This window comes from Elgaria multicarinata, chromosome 11 (genome assembly GCF_023053635.1).
Source record: "Elgaria multicarinata webbii isolate HBS135686 ecotype San Diego chromosome 11, rElgMul1.1.pri, whole genome shotgun sequence".
NCBI lineage: Eukaryota > Metazoa > Chordata > Lepidosauria > Squamata > Anguidae > Elgaria > Elgaria multicarinata.
The window spans coordinates 32,793,266-32,810,203 of NC_086181.1; the positions used below are offsets into that span (position 1 = coordinate 32,793,266).

At 46.8% G+C, this 16,938-nt stretch overlaps 1 protein-coding gene across 1 annotated transcript; it reads left to right on the forward strand.

Moving 5' to 3' along the window:
• Positions 1–2,016: 2,016 nt before the first annotated feature.
• On the forward strand, positions 2,017–14,310 carry MAPK3 (mitogen-activated protein kinase 3). The gene is made up of 9 exons (XM_063138386.1): positions 2,017–2,261; positions 3,859–4,041; positions 4,685–4,874; positions 5,005–5,121; positions 5,815–5,929; positions 6,386–6,517; positions 11,488–11,597; positions 11,757–11,895; positions 12,640–14,310. Exons 1-8 carry the CDS (start codon positions 2,098–2,100, stop codon positions 11,874–11,876), a joined length of 1,131 nt encoding a protein of 376 aa, XP_062994456.1. The 5' UTR covers positions 2,017–2,097; the 3' UTR covers positions 11,877–11,895; positions 12,640–14,310.
• The last annotated feature ends 2,628 nt before the right edge of the window (positions 14,311–16,938 follow it).

Below are 16,938 nucleotides of genomic sequence, written 5' to 3' on the forward strand. Positions count from 1 at the left end.
TGTTTATGTCTCCTCACAAATTAATGGTGACTTGGTCACATTAATCTAAGAACAGAAGAGCCCTGCTGGATCAGACCAAGGGTCCATCTAGTCCAGCACTTTGTTCACACAGTGGCCAACTAGCAGTTGACTGAGGACCCACAAGCACAGCCTTCCTCAACCTGGGGCGCTCCAGATGTGTTGGACTACAACTCCCAGAATGCCCCAGCCTGGCTGGGGCATTCTGGGAGTTGCAGTCCAACACATCTGGAGCGCCCCAGGTTGAGGAAGGCTGCAGCAGGACATGAGTGCAATAGCACCCTCCCACCCACGTTCCCCTGCAACTGGTGTACACAGGCTTACTGCTGCTGATACTAGAGGTTGCACTTAGCCATCAGAACTAGTAGCTATTGATAGCCTTCTCCAGGCATTTATCCACCTCCCTTTAAAAGCCCCATGTCTCCATTTAAGGAGCATGCTTCATATTAGGGTGGGTGCAAACAGACACACATAATCCAAACAGACACACAATTCAGCCCACAATTAGCTGAGCAGTTGGAGCATATCTTCAGATATCCATCTTCTCCTGTATCCAGACCGCTCACAACTAGTAATCAGCCCTTTTAGTTGTTTCTTTTGTACATAAAGGACCAAACAGCCTACAATTAGCTCGCATCTATATGAACCTACCTGAGCCCAAAGATTGGCATCAGATGCCCTCTTCTCTGGTCCATCATTTGTTAGTAGATTGGTAGATAGCAGGGACATATTGGGGTAGGCACCGTGACAGTAAACATTTCTACCTGGGGGAAATCCCTCTTCCTATTATTTTGAAACTTTTTTTATTTTATCAGGCTTTTAAAGACTGATTTTATTCTTCTTGCTGGCTCTTAGAATTTTAGACTGATATGTTTGGCTAAGGAATGTTGGGAGTTGTAGGGCTTCTGTTTGTCTAAACATGCATAGGCTTGCACCTAAATGTATTAAAAAAAGTTTTTATGGACTTCATCGGATGCTGATAATTAATTTTAAATGATTATGAAATTAAGAAATTAAAATTACACAATAAGTATAAAAGTTTGACTTTTGTTGTGAGCTGCCTTGAGGAAATAATAACAATTATAATAGCGTCCATATAAATACTCCCCTCCCAAAGATTATGATATGGCAGTGCTCTTGAGTATCACCACTTGTGGATGTTAAGCTACCCTCAACAAGGAGCACAGCTTTTTCCTCCAGTGGTCCCTGTTCTTTGGAACTCCCTCCCACTGGAAGTGAGACAGACTAGTCCGTTCCTCCTCTTGTTTTGAAGGAGAGTGAAATCTTACCTTCTCCATTGTGCTTCCAGCAATAGATTAAGCACGTTATTGTCGCTATTATATTCCTTAATCTGACGCCCTGCTTCCATTGTCCTTCTCTTGCTGGCGTTTGGTTAGAATTTTGGTTTACTAGTTTCTAAATTTTTAAGCGTTAGTTGTTTTGTTTTTATTTTAAAAAGCCTCAGGATATTTATGGCTAAATGAGGATATATAAATATAACAAATAAAGGCAGAGAAGAGCTCCTGTCACTGCACAACAAGCACAGATCCAACAACAGATGTAGCTTTGCGCATCTCCATTCGGGATGCAATGGGTCACACAAATCTAAACTAAAAAAATAAAACCCGCACCGGGGATTCGAACTCGCTGCCCCAGAGAGAAGGCCGATTCAAGGGGGAGGGGCTTGAAACAAGAGCAAACGCGCGCTGGATTGGAGGCGCGCTGAGCCAAGGGGCGGGGCCCAATCGGAGCCAAAGGGCGGGGCCCAACGGGACTGAAGCGCGCACGACAGAGCGGGCGGGGCTTCGCTTCGGTGGAATGTTTTGGGTGCGGCGCTTCCGGGTTGAGTTCATGACGTCCCAACCCGATCCAGGCGCGCTGCGGCCTGCAAAACGCTATCAGGCTGACTGGGCGCATGCGCTGTAGAGGAGCCTCAAGCCGCAGCTGCCGTGGAGCGCATGGGCAGTGGTGGCAGCTCCGTGTTTCCAAGGATGCGCATGCGCACTGTTCTCGGGCGGTGTCGGTTCCGGGTAAAGCTGCGATAGGAGCGGCTGCAGGAGCTTCTTGATCAGATCGGCCATGGCGGCAGCGGCGGCGACAGCGGCCCCGGGCGGGGCAGGAGCTGTCCCGGTACCAGGAGCGCCGAGGCTGGGCGTGGAGACGGTGAAAGGGCAGGTGTTTGACGTGGGGCCGCGCTACACGGACCTGCAGTACATCGGCGAAGGAGCGTACGGCATGGTCTGGTGAGTGTGAGCGCGGACCGTGCAGAATGGCCCCGGCCGGGTGCCGTACCCGGTCGAACAGCCCAGGCTTGGCTAGCTGACTTACTCTCAGAAATTGGCCCGCGCGGCTGCCGTACCCTCGCCAACAGGCTTCCGCCATATTGTTCCTTAGTTACTGAGCTCCTATGTAGGCGCGTGTCGTTCCCTCAGTATTGTACTTCCCTCCATCCAGATCTCGTCCCCATTGGTTCCTGGCTGCAGTCTCCTTCCCCTTAAAGAGCTCTCCTGCCCATTGTTCCCATATAAACCTGTCACAGACCTACGCAGGAGATGCTCTCTATCAAGCAGCATTGTAAACTCAAACCGCAGATAAACACACCCTGGCCCAAGCTCCTCCCAGGGACTGGCCCTTTACAGGCTGCTTGTGTCAACGTTTGCCAGACTTCTTGCTAGCACCCACGATGCCCAGTGTCTGGCTGGTGGCGTGCCCGCCTAAAGTCAGCAACCTCTGAAGGGCGCTTCTGCCCCCTTTTATATTCTGATGGTAAAAAAAACACCGGGTGGGTTGCAGCTCTGTGACCTTTTATCACTGCAGTGCTGTCAGTAGAAAAGCTGCACCTGGTAAAGTTTGCCTTGTCACACAGCTGTTGATGCCCCAGGAGTGCTTTGCTGAGTCAGGATTGGCTACAATGTCTCCTTGCCAAATATCTTCTTGCCATGTAGTTATTACGTAGCACGGGAATGCTCACCAAGATGTTAGCCCTGTTTAGTACCTGGTCTATTTAGACCACTATTCCTGCAGGTCAGATTGTTTCCCCAGCATTGTTAAGTGCTGTATTAAGGCTTGTTGATCCTAGTCATTTATAATACATGCTGTCTTCTACACTCAAATTAACACCTGGTCTACAGCTCTTACTGTAATGCTAAGGCTGGTTGATACAATCTTTGAGCCTTCTGGAGTGTTGTACATGCATTGTTGTTTTTTTTGCCTACAATGGCTCCCCAAGCCAGTATGTTCTTTGCAGTATCCCAGCGTGTCAGACCTAGCAACTGGGTCTGGTACCTCAGCTTCCACATGTACTGCAATACCTGTAGCTTTCAAACTTCAACCCCCTTAATTCTGAAGCATTCTTGATTGCTTTACTAAACATCTCTAGGCTTTTGCATTTACACTCCATGTCATGAGAGCTTTTGATCATGTCCCCTAGTGTCAGAACCTTCAAGTCTGTGTTCTGTCAGCCTTAGTAGTCTTGTCAAAAGAAGGTACTCTTGCAAAGTTGTGATACACTGTGCCTTATGAATAATTATGATTGTATCACATTATCTGAATGCCTGTGCTTGCTTGCTTTTTCTTGTCCTTCCCTCCCTGTATTAATCTCACTGTTTGAGGTCTGAAATCAAGATGTATGCTTAGGGCTTTCTTGAATGCACTTTTCCCCATCAGTTGCTCTTGTGAACTACCAGTCTCCTTTCATCCAATGGGGGAGGGGAGGAAAAATAACATATGGCAATTTGGAGAAAGAAGGTATGCAGATTTAATTTACTCAGGAGAAAGCCTGGGCGTGAACATAGACCTGGAGGTCCCACTCTGCATCTGTTGGTCTTCCTTTCCTCACAGCTCTTCTTATGACCACGTCAACAAGATCCGAGCTGCCATCAAAAAGATCAGTCCCTTTGAGCACCAGACGTACTGCCAACGCACCCTGCGAGAGATCAAGATCCTCTTGCGCTTCAAGCATGAGAATGTCATTGGCATCAATGACATTCTCCGGGCACCTACCATCGATCAGATGCGTGATGTGTATCCTTGCAAACCACTGTTGCCCCAAACATGAGGATACCCACACGAACAGATGTTTATACACACAGAGGATGTGGGTGCGACATTGTGATCTGTATGCATTCCCTATACCACCCCCATTCCATCTTTGGACCAAATGTGCAGCTCAGAAGCTTTGGGTGACTCAAAACAGAATGATGTGTAATAGGGTTGCTGGGAATACACCAGCATCAGTTCCTTGTTGCCTTCTGGGCTTGGCTCCAGGTGTTACACTGTTAATGGCTTGAGCCTAAGAAACTGTCTTTTCTCATGCCCTCTTAGACCAATAAAGCTTTTTCAGTACCGCCCCTGTGCATAGCATTATATCACAGGCATGTAAAGAGATAGTGGTATTAGCTGCCTCATAACAATGGAGATGCTTTCCACTGGAGATTCATCAAAAGTGTTGTAAGCCCTTTCTGGTTGGCTTACATCCAGCTACTAAAAGCCAACCCTGTCTGGGGGAGAGAGCTTGTGGGTGGTATCACGGCTCCTCTGGCTGAGCACTTACTTAATACTTTGCCCCAGAGATGATGCCTTTTGCAAACTGTGCAGAAAGTTACTTTCCTTGACTGCTCTCCTTGCCTCCCCTTTCCTGGAGGGGGCGCCATTTCTCTCTTTGCAGGTATATAGTCCAGGATTTGATGGAGACAGATCTCTATAAGCTTCTGAAAACCCAGCAGCTCAGCAATGACCACATCTGCTACTTTCTCTATCAGATTCTCCGAGGGCTGAAATATATTCACTCTGCCAATGTGCTTCACCGGGACCTGAAGCCCAGCAATCTTCTAATCAACACCACGTGTGACCTGAAGGTGGCATCCTTCTCCCTCTTGACACCATCCTCTCCCCTGCTGCCTCCCGCTTAGACCTGTGATCATCCTGGGGTTTGCCACTCTTGCACATCCCATTCTTATCTATCTATCTCTCTCTCTCCTCTTACAGATTTGTGACTTTGGCCTGGCCCGGATCGCTGACCCAGACCATGACCACACAGGGTTCTTGACAGAGTATGTTGCCACTCGCTGGTACCGAGCCCCTGAAATCATGCTCAATTCCAAGGTAAGCAGATCAGGTTGGAGGGGGCTTGAAAGCCAGGATTCCTGTGTCAAGTGATGCCAAGGGTATTCGGTTAGTTTGGAGTGAGGTTTCCCAGCTCCTTCGGGAAGAAAAAATGAGGTCTGGCATGGCCACAAAGCAGCATGAAGACATTTTAAAACCGAAACAAATGCATAGCTCATACTTAGCAGATGGAGCTTTGTCATTTGCCTGTGTAGCTCGCCATACCAAAACCACGATGTAATCTTCAAATTCCTTTTTATCCCATCCTTCCTTGCCCAGATTCCCACACCCTACTCATACCTAGTCTCTGACTTCTCCTTAGGGTCCCGATGCCCACTCCTCTCGCATTGCGTTTTACCCTCCCTGCATTTCCTGAGCTGTTACCTGTGGCAGCACGGAGGTCTCTCTCTCTCTTACCCTTCCTGACCTTACAAGCTGGACTGGGAGAAGTGAAGTCTCCCCAAGTGCTGCTCTTTTGCTGGGTTCACAGTTTAAGATCCCTTTTTTGATGAGGGGAGCTGAAACCTCGAGTTTTCGTTCCACCAAACCAACAGCTGCTGTGCAGGAAGGAAATGTCATCCATTTCAGTCAGGGGGTTGCTATGCATGGGCCCTAATAGGAGGTGAGAGCAGGGAAGGATCAAGAAGTCCCAAATCCTGGGTTCTCTTCCCATGTCTTGTTCCCCCTTCCCAGGGCTACACCAAGTCCATTGATATATGGTCCGTGGGCTGCATCCTGGCTGAGATGCTGTCAAACCGACCCATCTTTCCTGGCAAGCACTACCTGGACCAGCTCAACCACATTCTGGGTAAGGAGGAAGAGCAAAGCTTTTGGGGAATCGGGAGATCCAGGTTCTAGTCCCCACTCGGCCATGGGAACCTACAGGGTGACTTTGGGCCAGTCACAGACTCTCAGCCCAACCTACCTCACAGGGTGGTTGTGAGGATAAAGTGGAGAGGAGGAGGATTATGTTCGCCGTCTTGGGTTCCTTGGAGGAAAAAAGGCAGGATATAAATGTAATAAATTAATAAATAAATTAATAAATATGGCTACACTGGCGAGAGCAGTGTGTGTAAGTGAATCTGCATGGTAGGAGAGATCATCTCAGCTTCCTGCTGAATGGCTGACACTGTCCTCCTCCTGGCCTCTGACAGCACTCTTTTTACTGCCCAAGGCCTCCTTTATTACAGGTTTAATGCCTGTTTCTCCTCTAGGAATTCCCTTGCCCTCGATACCCAATGACTCTGTCTGCCCCTCTCTACAGGTATACTGGGTTCCCCATCTCAGGATGACCTGAACTGCATCATCAACATGAAGGCTCGCAACTATCTCCAGTCACTGCCCCAAAAGCCCAAGGTCCCCTGGGCCAAGCTGTTCCCAAAGGCTGATCCCAAAGGTAAGGGAGAAAGAAAAGACAGAAGATGCATGGCCATCTCCTAGGTCACTGCATGCATTGCTGATAAACCTACATCCCAAAGTTCATCTGCTGCTGGCTAACCCTTACCAATATTGCCTATGCCAGATTTTTTCCTTCCTTTTTCACCCTGGTGCCCACCTTTAATATCTGCATGCACCATAAGACCTACTCCTATCCCAACATCTCACTTTGGTTTTCCTTTTCATTCCGTGCGTGCCAATAGCTGCTGAAAGGGGAGGGCCACACCAGCACATGAAGCTTGCGCTCCTCCCATCACTGTTTAAACGTAATGTTGGCAGATCCACATTTTCAGCTACTCTCCAAAATGTGTTGCAAACCCAGCCACCTGACCTGCTCCATGTGGGGCCTAGCTTGCTTTCCTAGATGAAGATCATTTGTCTGCTTTCCTCGTAGTTTTTTAAACAGGCTGTCCTCCTCTTTAGACCTTGGGACCAACTAGGACCTGATTATAGACTGAGAAGAAAATATTGCACTTGATCTGAATAGAAAGCTGAATTGCTTTTAAGCAACTATCTAGAGTGTGGTGCAACGTGGGCTACATGATGATGGTGTTTTAACACCGATAAAGTATTACAATTTTTTTAAGAATTAGGCACATAGTGAAAGATAAGCAGTCCCTGTCCAGAGGCTTACAGCCTAACAGACACAGCTGGCTCATCATGGATTATTTAACCCACGATGAGCTGTGGCATATGCCAGGCATGATCTCTGGTGGTTTTGATTGCACAACCCCCAATTGGGCTGGTTGGGGGTTGTGCCGTGTCATCTGCACCCAATCATGGGTTATTTGAAGGTTAAACGACCCTTGCTTAACCCCTACTTCAACTCGTGGGTTAAGCGAGGTTTGCTTAACCCTCAAATAACTCACTGGGTTCGGGCAACATGGCTAAGACAAGAACCCCAGGCTTCTTTGTATCTGATCTGCCTGTCCTTTTTTCCTAATTAAAAAATACAAACCTTAGACAAACAGCTAAGAGAACAGTTTGTTAGGCATTGGGGAACTTTGTGGAGAAGTTGGAACTGCATGAAAGAGGCTCCACTTGAATTCAACGAGAAGTAGATTCCTGGCACTTGGAATCAAAAAGGTTGCAGAGCAGCTTTTAAATACCGACTTCTTGAGGAAAGTTGACCGAAGCTGAGAAGCATCTTGTTTGAGATAACTCCACCCATAGAAAGGGTTGGGGTGAGGATAATCAGAATGTTCTGTGCCCTCAAAACCAAGGACAGGCGAAAGACTTGTAATAGGTATGCAGAGACAACAGACGAATTGTCAGTGATGTTGTGGGTGGAACTCCATGCAAAAAACCCGGTGAAGCAGGGGTCCCCAACCTTTTTGGACTCCTGGGCACATCTGGGAATTTGAGAAACTGCTGTCGGCACGACAAAATGGTTCCAGTGGACGATGTGGCTAGTCACGTAATGGCTGCTGTGTGGGCCTGGCTGGTCAAAAGAGGTTGAGGGAGAGGAATAGCGAGGCTAGAGGCTGGGAGGGGAAAATTGCACAGCAAAGGGATGCAAGCGAGGGAGGCTAGGAGGGGAGGATAAGCAACGAGGTAATGGGGGAGGGAAGAGAAATAGTGGGGCTAGAGGCTGGGAGTCGAGAGAAACAGCACAATAAAGGGGCGAGTGGGAGAGAAAGAGCCAAGGCTGGGGGCTAGGAAGAGAGCAAGAAGGCTAAGGACGGGCAAGGGAGAGAAACAACAAGGTTAGGTAGAATTGCCAGGAAGTTGTGTTTTCATATATAGGCATTTCAAGTGTATTCATTGCTTTGGATATATGCAAAGCCATGGATGTATGCTGAAAAGGGGGGATTTTTTTAAAAAAAGAATGTTTTGTGGGCGCCACATTGGGGAATCACAGACACCATTGGAGGGGCCCATGTTGGTGACCCCTATTGTAAGGATGCACAAAATAAACAGGTATTTCTATGTTAATACTAGAAGCCACAAAGCGAAATTGGCTGAGATGGTAATGCCCTACTTTTCAGCCAAAATAGGCTCCCAAGGCAGCTTACAATTAATCTTTTAAAAGGTCCAATATTTTAGTGATACATGGAGTTGTTTACAGCAGTTTCTTTTGGTCCCTGGCAGTTGATGTCATCCATCCAGAGGGGAGGGTGTAGAAGGAGCTGGAGATGGTAAATGAAGCCAATCCATAGAAGTAGCCCTTCCTATGATATATCCAATTGCTGTAGCCCAACTCTGTGTGAATTTATCAGGGTGCTGCAAATTATGTTCAGGCTTATTTATTTTTTATTTATCATACTTATACCCCGCTCCTCAGCCAAAAAAGGCTCTCGGAGCGGCTTACGCTTAGCAAAGAAGACAGTCCCTGCCCTCAGGCTTACAATCTAATAAAGACATGACACACAAGGAAAAGGAGTCAAGGAGGGAGGGAGGGAGGAGAGAGAGAGAGAGAGAGAGAGAGAGAGTCCAGCAGGAGCAGGCCCCGATGTTACTTCTGCCTGCTCCTGTCCCCTCGGTCTTTCTTCTTCCCCACAGGGCCAAGATGGCAGTTTGCCCTGTGGGGGGGGGGGGAGAGAGTCCAGCAGGAGCAGGCCCCGATGTTACTTCTGCCTGCTCCTGTCCCCTCGGTCCTTCTTTTGGCTTAGTAGGCCAAAAATATTTCTAGTAGCCAGCAAGAATATATTAGTAAAAAGTGCCTCTGAAACACATACAGAATATATTTTCCTTTCTAACTAGGAAGTAGCAGTCTGCTTTCCCCACAGAAAGAGAAAGGCAAACAGCACAGTTGGAATTGCTGTGTATAAGACAGAGTCCCCTGCAGGTCTCTTTCTGAAAATTAAATATTTGGCAAGCCTCAGCAAAACCCAGCAAGCATCTTTGTAAACCACCCAGAGAGCTTCAGCTATGGGGTGTATCATTTATTACATTTATATATAAATGTAATAAATAATAATAATCTGTCTTCAAAACTATGCTTTAAAAAGCTGGGAGATGCAGTCTTTCCCTCTCCTATTGCAATCTACTCCAGATTTTGTTTCCTTCCTTGCAGCAGCACCTCTTCATAACCCACTCTTTTTTACTGTTTTCTTAATCAGCCTTTTTCTTTCTGATGGGGAAAGTGGGTGGTGGTGGTGGTGGTGGGAAGCCCATTGCAATTGGGGCTAGAGTAATACAGAATTAGAGATGTTGAGGGAAGTAAAAGGGAGATTTGAAATTATCATCTGCCTTCTCCCATGCAATCACTCCATTTACAAAGCAAACTTTCCTGTTCTTTAACGAATCTACCTGCAGTTGGAATGAAGTAGCTTGTTAACTGGGAGATATTTGGAAGGAATATATTCTTAGTGTGAAGGGCGGAATGTAGGGTTGCATAGTTGGAGGATAATGCAAAAAATTGCCTGGAGGGAGCAGTTTTGCACATGGGGTGATATAAACTGAAACAATACTAAACCATACCAGTGAGAGATTGAAAATGGTGTGGCCAGCCCCCACACTTCCACATACACACCAGCCTGCCAAACAGATCTGTAGTATTCTCAGGAGGGGAAAGGGGAGAAACCCTTGCTGATATCATTCAGAACACAGACTCTGTGTTGATCTTGGCATTTTTGCTTGCCGAGATCAAAGCCTTTCTCACCCCAGGTCTGCTGGCAACAGGGTTTGTTGAAGGCTGGTGTTTACTTGGAAGTAAGTCCCACTGCCTTCAATCAGACTTACTCTCAGATACATTGAGGAAGAAAAGGCATAAAAACAGGCAAACACTTTCTTTTAAGGATCAAGAACTCAGCCAAACACAGTAGAACTTTTTTAGATGACAAGAGGTTTGAAAGGAGTAGCACCAGGTGGCATTTACCCCCAAACTCTTAAGAAAATCAGAAGTGAAGTTGCTGAACTAATACGAAGTAGGTGCAGCTTATCATTAAAACCAGTTCAGAAGACACCTTAAACCACAACTTTAAACACGGTAAATAAGGCTTATTACCTTATTCACCATGGTTAAAGCTATGGTTTAAGGTGTCTTCTGAACAGGGCCAATGTAACACCAATTTTTAAAAAGTTTCAGAAATGACAGGCCTGTAAGCCTAATGTCTGTCCCAAACAACTTGAGAGAAAGCATGATTGAAGTTAGAAGTATTAAGCACACAGAAGGAAAAGCCATGGTGAGGATGGATCAGCATGACTTCTAGGGCCTTACCCGCCTCCTGGAATTTGTTCAGTGTTTCAACAAGCATGTAGATTAGAATGACTCAGACTGGGATAGAGAATGTGTGTCTACCACCCAGATATTGTTGGTTTCCAACTCATACCAACCCCAGACTTCATGGCTAGTGGTTATCGATGATGGCAGTTGTAATCCAAAAACATTTGGACGGCCTCAGGTTGGCTATACTTAAACTTTCAAAAAGCTTTTAACACAAGCCGTTCATCAAAGGCTTTGAAGTACATTTAGCAGTTATGGTGTAAGAGGAGAGCTTGTTTTATAGAAAACTGGTTGCAGAAAGTAAGTGTGTGGGAATAAATGGATACTTCTCCCAGTGGAGGGAAGCTGGCAACTAGGTTTTGGAACTTGTGGTATTCATGATCTGAAGTCAGGAGCGAGCAGAGAGGTACCCAAATTATTCAGGATAATGAAATTCAAAGCAATTTGTGAAGAACTCTCAGGGATATTGGAAGCAAAGCTTCCTGGCATCAGCTTTCCAGGACCTCAGGCAGGTGAGCTAGATGGACTATTGCTGTGGGATGTTGGTTGGTTTGGTTTGGTTGACCTAAGTTTGTGGATTCTGAGCTGCCTTAAAGACCAGCGCTCACCATCCTGCATTGCTCTCTGCTGCCATCTTTGGCCAACATTGCAGCCTGCAAGTATATTTATCAATCCGGTGTGTTCTTCCGATTGCCATCTGCTGTCCACTTGTTGATCCTGCATCCTCTCTTTTCTCTCCCCTCCCCCAACCTCTTTTTCAGCTCTGGACCTGCTGGACAAAATGTTGACCTTTAATCCCAATAAGCGCATCACAGTGGAGGAGTCCTTGGCCCATCCGTACCTAGAGCAGTACTACGATCCCTCAGATGAGGTGCTGTGTGCTTTGGTTCTTTGGGATGGAATGTTACTTAAAGGGATTGGTTGGTTCGGGGCGGCCAAAGATTCCCCTGTCTGGTGGTTTTGGGAAGAGGAAGGAGGTTGGGAACCAGGACGCTTGGGTCCCATCTCTTTCCATTTGCTGCACCCTTAGCCAATTGCAGAGGAGCCGTTCACTTTTGACATGGAGCTGGATGACCTGCCCAAAGAGAAGCTGAAAGAACTGATATTTGAGGAGACGGCACGATTCCAGCCTGGCTACCAAGGGCCCTGAAGGGCTGTTCAGACCACTGGTGAGCATAGCTGTTACTCTTCAGTAGCCTAGTCTAGAACTGGCTTTAGTGCAGCCTTTCCGAGTAGGGCTGCCAGCTGTGGTGCAGAAGTAGGGTGACCTAAGCCACGCTCGCGTGATCAAAGGCCAACACTGCATGATCGTTCTGTGGCGTTTCGTTTCTGTGCAAGCAAACCAGCTGTCTCAGGCTGATTAAACTTGTGAATTGCCCCCCTCAAACAAGTGGGTAAGGACTCCACCTCCCAGGGCAAACAGGCCCACAGTAGGGCTAATACATGTGGCAAGCCACTTAACGCACAGTTATGAAATCCACATGGAACGCTTGCCACATTTCCTGTGTGTGCATAACACATCAAAGGGCATCGACAGAGTCTTATCCGATCATTCGATTTGAATGTGGTCACGGAGAAGTTTTCTGTTGTATGGTCATTCGATGCAGACACTTCTGCACATGACCCAATTTTTGGGGGGTGAGAACACAAACCTTGTTTCCTGGAGCCTCTTGGCCTTTATCAAAGCTTACATATTTTTGCTACTACAAATGTCATAAGCCTAGGCATGTATGTGGATGCTGGTGTTTTGGTTTTAGTTTTCCTTTAGCAGCCCTGGTGACTTCTAACATGCTGCAACTAGGTGATTAAATGTTGCTGCCTCATAGGTGGGCCAAATCAGTCAACTGATCTGTAGTCCGGACTCCTCTGAGTGTCAGTAGCTATAAACCTCATGGTATTTCCTCTCCTTACAGGTCTCTGCTTCACCAGGAGATGATTTGGGACTGTACCCAGCTCCCCTACTGGATTTTTGAGGGGAGCACAGGATTCAGGGGGTACCAATTTGGGGGTGCCCCTATCGACTTGCTGTACAACTGCGCTTTGCTACGTGGCTGTGAACCCTGGTAACCCATCTCTGGACCCCCTTAATGTGATGTGTTGGGGTGAGACCCTGGTGGCCAGGTTGGGGGAAGGGAGGGGCTGTTACCCTCCCCTAAAGAAGGGAAAGGAAATCGGTTCCCCCTACCCTTTATTTTCCCCTTCAAAGAATTGAAAGGGGCGATGTCATCTCCTTTTTTGGCATTTTATTGTCTTTGTTAATGAGTTAATAAACTAATGCTGATTTTAGCAGGGCCATTTTCTGATCCCTTGGGCATTATTAGCAAGGGGAGTTGAACATAAAATCCTGGCTCCTGGACTCTCCCTCCTATAATCCACTGAACCCCCATTATCCTTTAAAAACTGGGAACAGAAGCAAACGGTTCTGACACCACCATCCCCAGCTTTCATGCAACACTCCTCAAGAACCCAGGAGTCGTGGTTCCTCCCTGGACAAATGGAGGGCATGTCTGTGTTGGGTTTTGTCCCCTGGTTAGTGCCATTCTTGAAACCTCTGTAATGCACATCTGACCTTGGTCATCACTGTGGGCACCATCTGGTATGTAATGCAAGATAAGACCCTTACAGTGCTGAAAAGTGTGCCTGGTTTGAAGAGGGGCAAGTGTCCCCCGCCCCCTTCTGCTTTAACTGTGTCGTTTAAAAAGCTGTGCAGATGACTTCATCTACTTCCTCTAGCTGGAGAAGGCGGGGTTTGTGGGCACCCGCCTCTCCCTTTCTTCCCCTGTTGCATCTGATAAACTCGTGCAGCTGGGTGTATGTAAACTCCTACATAGTTCACGGCACTCTGGTCATCTTGCTGCTACAAACTAACGTGGCTGCCCTCTAATTCCATCCCATGATATTTTTAAACTACTGTGTGCAGACTTTTTAACCCCCCAGTCTCCTTCATGCAAAACAAAGTCCAAAAAGAGTGGAGCCTGCACTGATTGGCAATTGTGAATTGGGAAAGGGAGGGAGAGGCTGGGAAGATGACGGACAATCACATCTGTGTGTCCTGAGGGGGCAGCCCAGCTACCTTGTAACAACTAAGCGGTGCAGGTGGACGAGGTATTTCCGATACGGGAGCGCTAAAAGGAGCCAATGATTAGGCTGGTGTCCGCTGTAAGGAGTGGGAATGAAGCCACCCTCAGTTGAAAGTCAGCCGTTAAGGGAGTGCAACTTTTCAGATGGACTAACCTTCTCAGTCCTTCCATCTACCTGTGTGCCATTTTTGGGTACCAATTTGGATGAGTGAGACTGCTGAAACCTTTGGGTTCTCAAAGATGGAGATTCTGTAAGCAGAAAAAAATTGGAGAGTGGGATGTATTTGGTTTCCTTAGCTTTACGGTTGAATGAGGAAGCCTCTCTTTCAGACAACACTGTCTGTTTGCCTAGGACTTAGCCGCGATAACATGCGATGGGCTTCCTTCCTGGGATGCGTAATATTTTTGAGGGAACTTGGATTGAAGGGAATTAATGCCTCCCCATCCCCTCCTGCTTTGAATTGTATAAAAACCCTGAAATAAATCATTCCTTTATTCCTTCAATGTCTAATGTGATGTCTTATTTTGGAGGGGGAAGGGAAAACAGAATCATGGCCTCAGAAGGGACCTTAAAGGTCCTTTAATCCAACCCCCTGCCACCGCAGGAAATCCACTACATCAACCCTGATAAGTGGGCCATCCAGCCTCCGTTTAAAAACGGCTGCCACATTCCAAGGCAGCCCGCTCCAAAGTTGAACTGCTTGTGCCACTGGGAAGCTCTTCCTAATATTTAATCCAAATTTTCTTGTAGCTTGGACTGGTTGATTTGGGTCTTGCTCTCTAGAACAACAGAACAAATTTGCTCCTATTGCCTCACATGACTGCCATCTTCAAACAATCACCACTTCTCCAGGTTAAACATATCCAAATCCTTTAAACATTCTGCAAAGTTTTCCACATCCCTCATTAACTTTGTCACCCTCTTCTGGGCATGTTCCATGGTTACATGTATTTTTACATGGTAGGAGCTAAGCTTTTTTGGGGGGGGGGGGGAGGCTAGTTCTTTCCTTTCCGTCCTTACTAAACATCTAGAAGGAAGTTTGGCTCAGAAGGAACACTTCGCATACTTCAGAACTGGTTTGTCAGTTAAGGTGTAGCCCATACAAACCCAAAATTGTACAATCAGGATTAATTATGAAGATTTACATCTCCGGTGGCTGGTGCAGCTGCTTCAGAAACAGAGTGACACTGCCTTAAGTTGAATACCAAAATAGAGATTGGTTGTGATGGTCAGAGGAAAGGAGTTGCTTGTAGTATAAGGGTACAAAAGGGTTGTCAGGACAGGGATTGCTGGCGGAAGGTTCTGGGTAGATAACAGTAACATTCTTGTCCTCACTGCTTCTTACCTTGGATCTTGCAGAATGTAGATAAGCTGGTGCTTGTCTGTTTATGCTAGCAAATTTAACACCAAAAAAACTAAATACTTCCAGGATTATGAAAACATCAACATTCGACAAGTCAGAATTAGTATTGCATTACACAGCTAAAACAAGCTCAGTACACACCCCCTCCCATGCCAGGAATTGTCCTAGAATTCACTGCCTTGCAGTCGGGCATGACGTACCTTTTTTTATTCAACAGTTGCTATTTACATTACAGTCAAAGCGGTGCTGGAAGATGGTAAGGTTCCAAGCCTCATGGAAATATGAAGGGTACAATTGGTTCTGATACTTTCCTTGTCAGCTCTTTATGGTTGACTGCTATTACCCCCGGGTGGAGACGACAGCACACCAGGCCTATGCAGGTAGAAGTTAGCAAGCAGCACGGTCTCCTCTGCCCTTAATTCCATCAGCAGAGGTGCAAAAGAAAGATGGCAAGTAGCAGCAGGCTGACCACAGCCGCCAGGGGAAGGGAGAGGAGCGGTGGCGGCAGCAGGACGCTTAACCTGCTAATCACATCCTCTGCAGCCTATCCAGAAGCTCTCGCAGAGTGCCATAATTTACTTTGGCCCTGTTCAGAAGACCCCTTAAACCACAGTAGTTAAGCACTGTGGTTTAAGGTGTCTTCTGAGCAAGGCAGGGCCATTGTTGAGAACAAAATCTTGTCCATCTAAATTTGTTTCCTGTCCTAGGAGTACCTTGAATGCTCATATTAAGGCAGTTTCAGGATAACCTTCCAGAAGCAAGAGAATGCCAATCTGAGCAGGTATTCAGGAATGGGGATTTTCCTTCTGCTTGCAGTCTAAATTGGTAGCGCCCATTCTACCAATTCTTTCTTTTGTATATAGCTCAAGACTGAGACCAAGTGTTTCCTGTCAATAAGGAATAATAAAGTGTTAACAGTCACACACCACTTCCTGATTCAGCCTTTCCAACACTCATTGTAGAATCATGAACTCCACCCACCAATTGCGCTGTGCAGTCTCTTCCCCTCTGCGCAGAGCAGGCTGAAAATGAGGCACAGAAAAGGAAAGAACCTCAGAGACGCCTCTGCACTGTATGGTCACTTGGTTTGTGCAGGGACCAATTGTCAGCTAAGTTGGAAGCTCACATGCCACGAGGTGGTTATCCCTGGTGTCAGCACACCAGGGTAACCTTCCCCCACCTGGTAACCTCCAGATGTTTTGGACTACAACTCCCATCAGTCCCAACCAGCATAGCCAATAGGAATGTTGGGAGGTGTAGTCCAAAGCATCTGGAGGGCACCAGGTTGAGAAAGACTGCACTAAGGAGTTACTACAGATAGATGATTTGTCATGTAAAGACAAATCCCTGGAATTTGCTAAGGAAGATGAGAGATGAGTGGGAGAGATTATGACTCAAATGCACCCTCCTGTACTTATTGGCTAACACCCCCAAGACTAAAGAGATGAATGACTGATTTCTCTCACCCACGTCATGATTATAAATGTTAGGTACCTCTTGGAGGATAACTACGCAATCGTAGGTCAAGAGAGTTTTGGGGATGCCGCAAAGATGCACTAATTATTCAATTGCAAAGTGATAACCACAAAGCCATCCCACAGCAAGCAATCTTCCCTAAGTGTAACTTGTGGACTTCAGAGACGCCTTGGTAGGAAAGGAAGAAATCTCCCAAGTGCCTGCATTTTCCTAGCGCAGACTAGTCATGCAGGTTAATGGCAAGAGAACAGTTGCCTCCTACCTCACAGACAAAATACTTTGCATGGTTTGG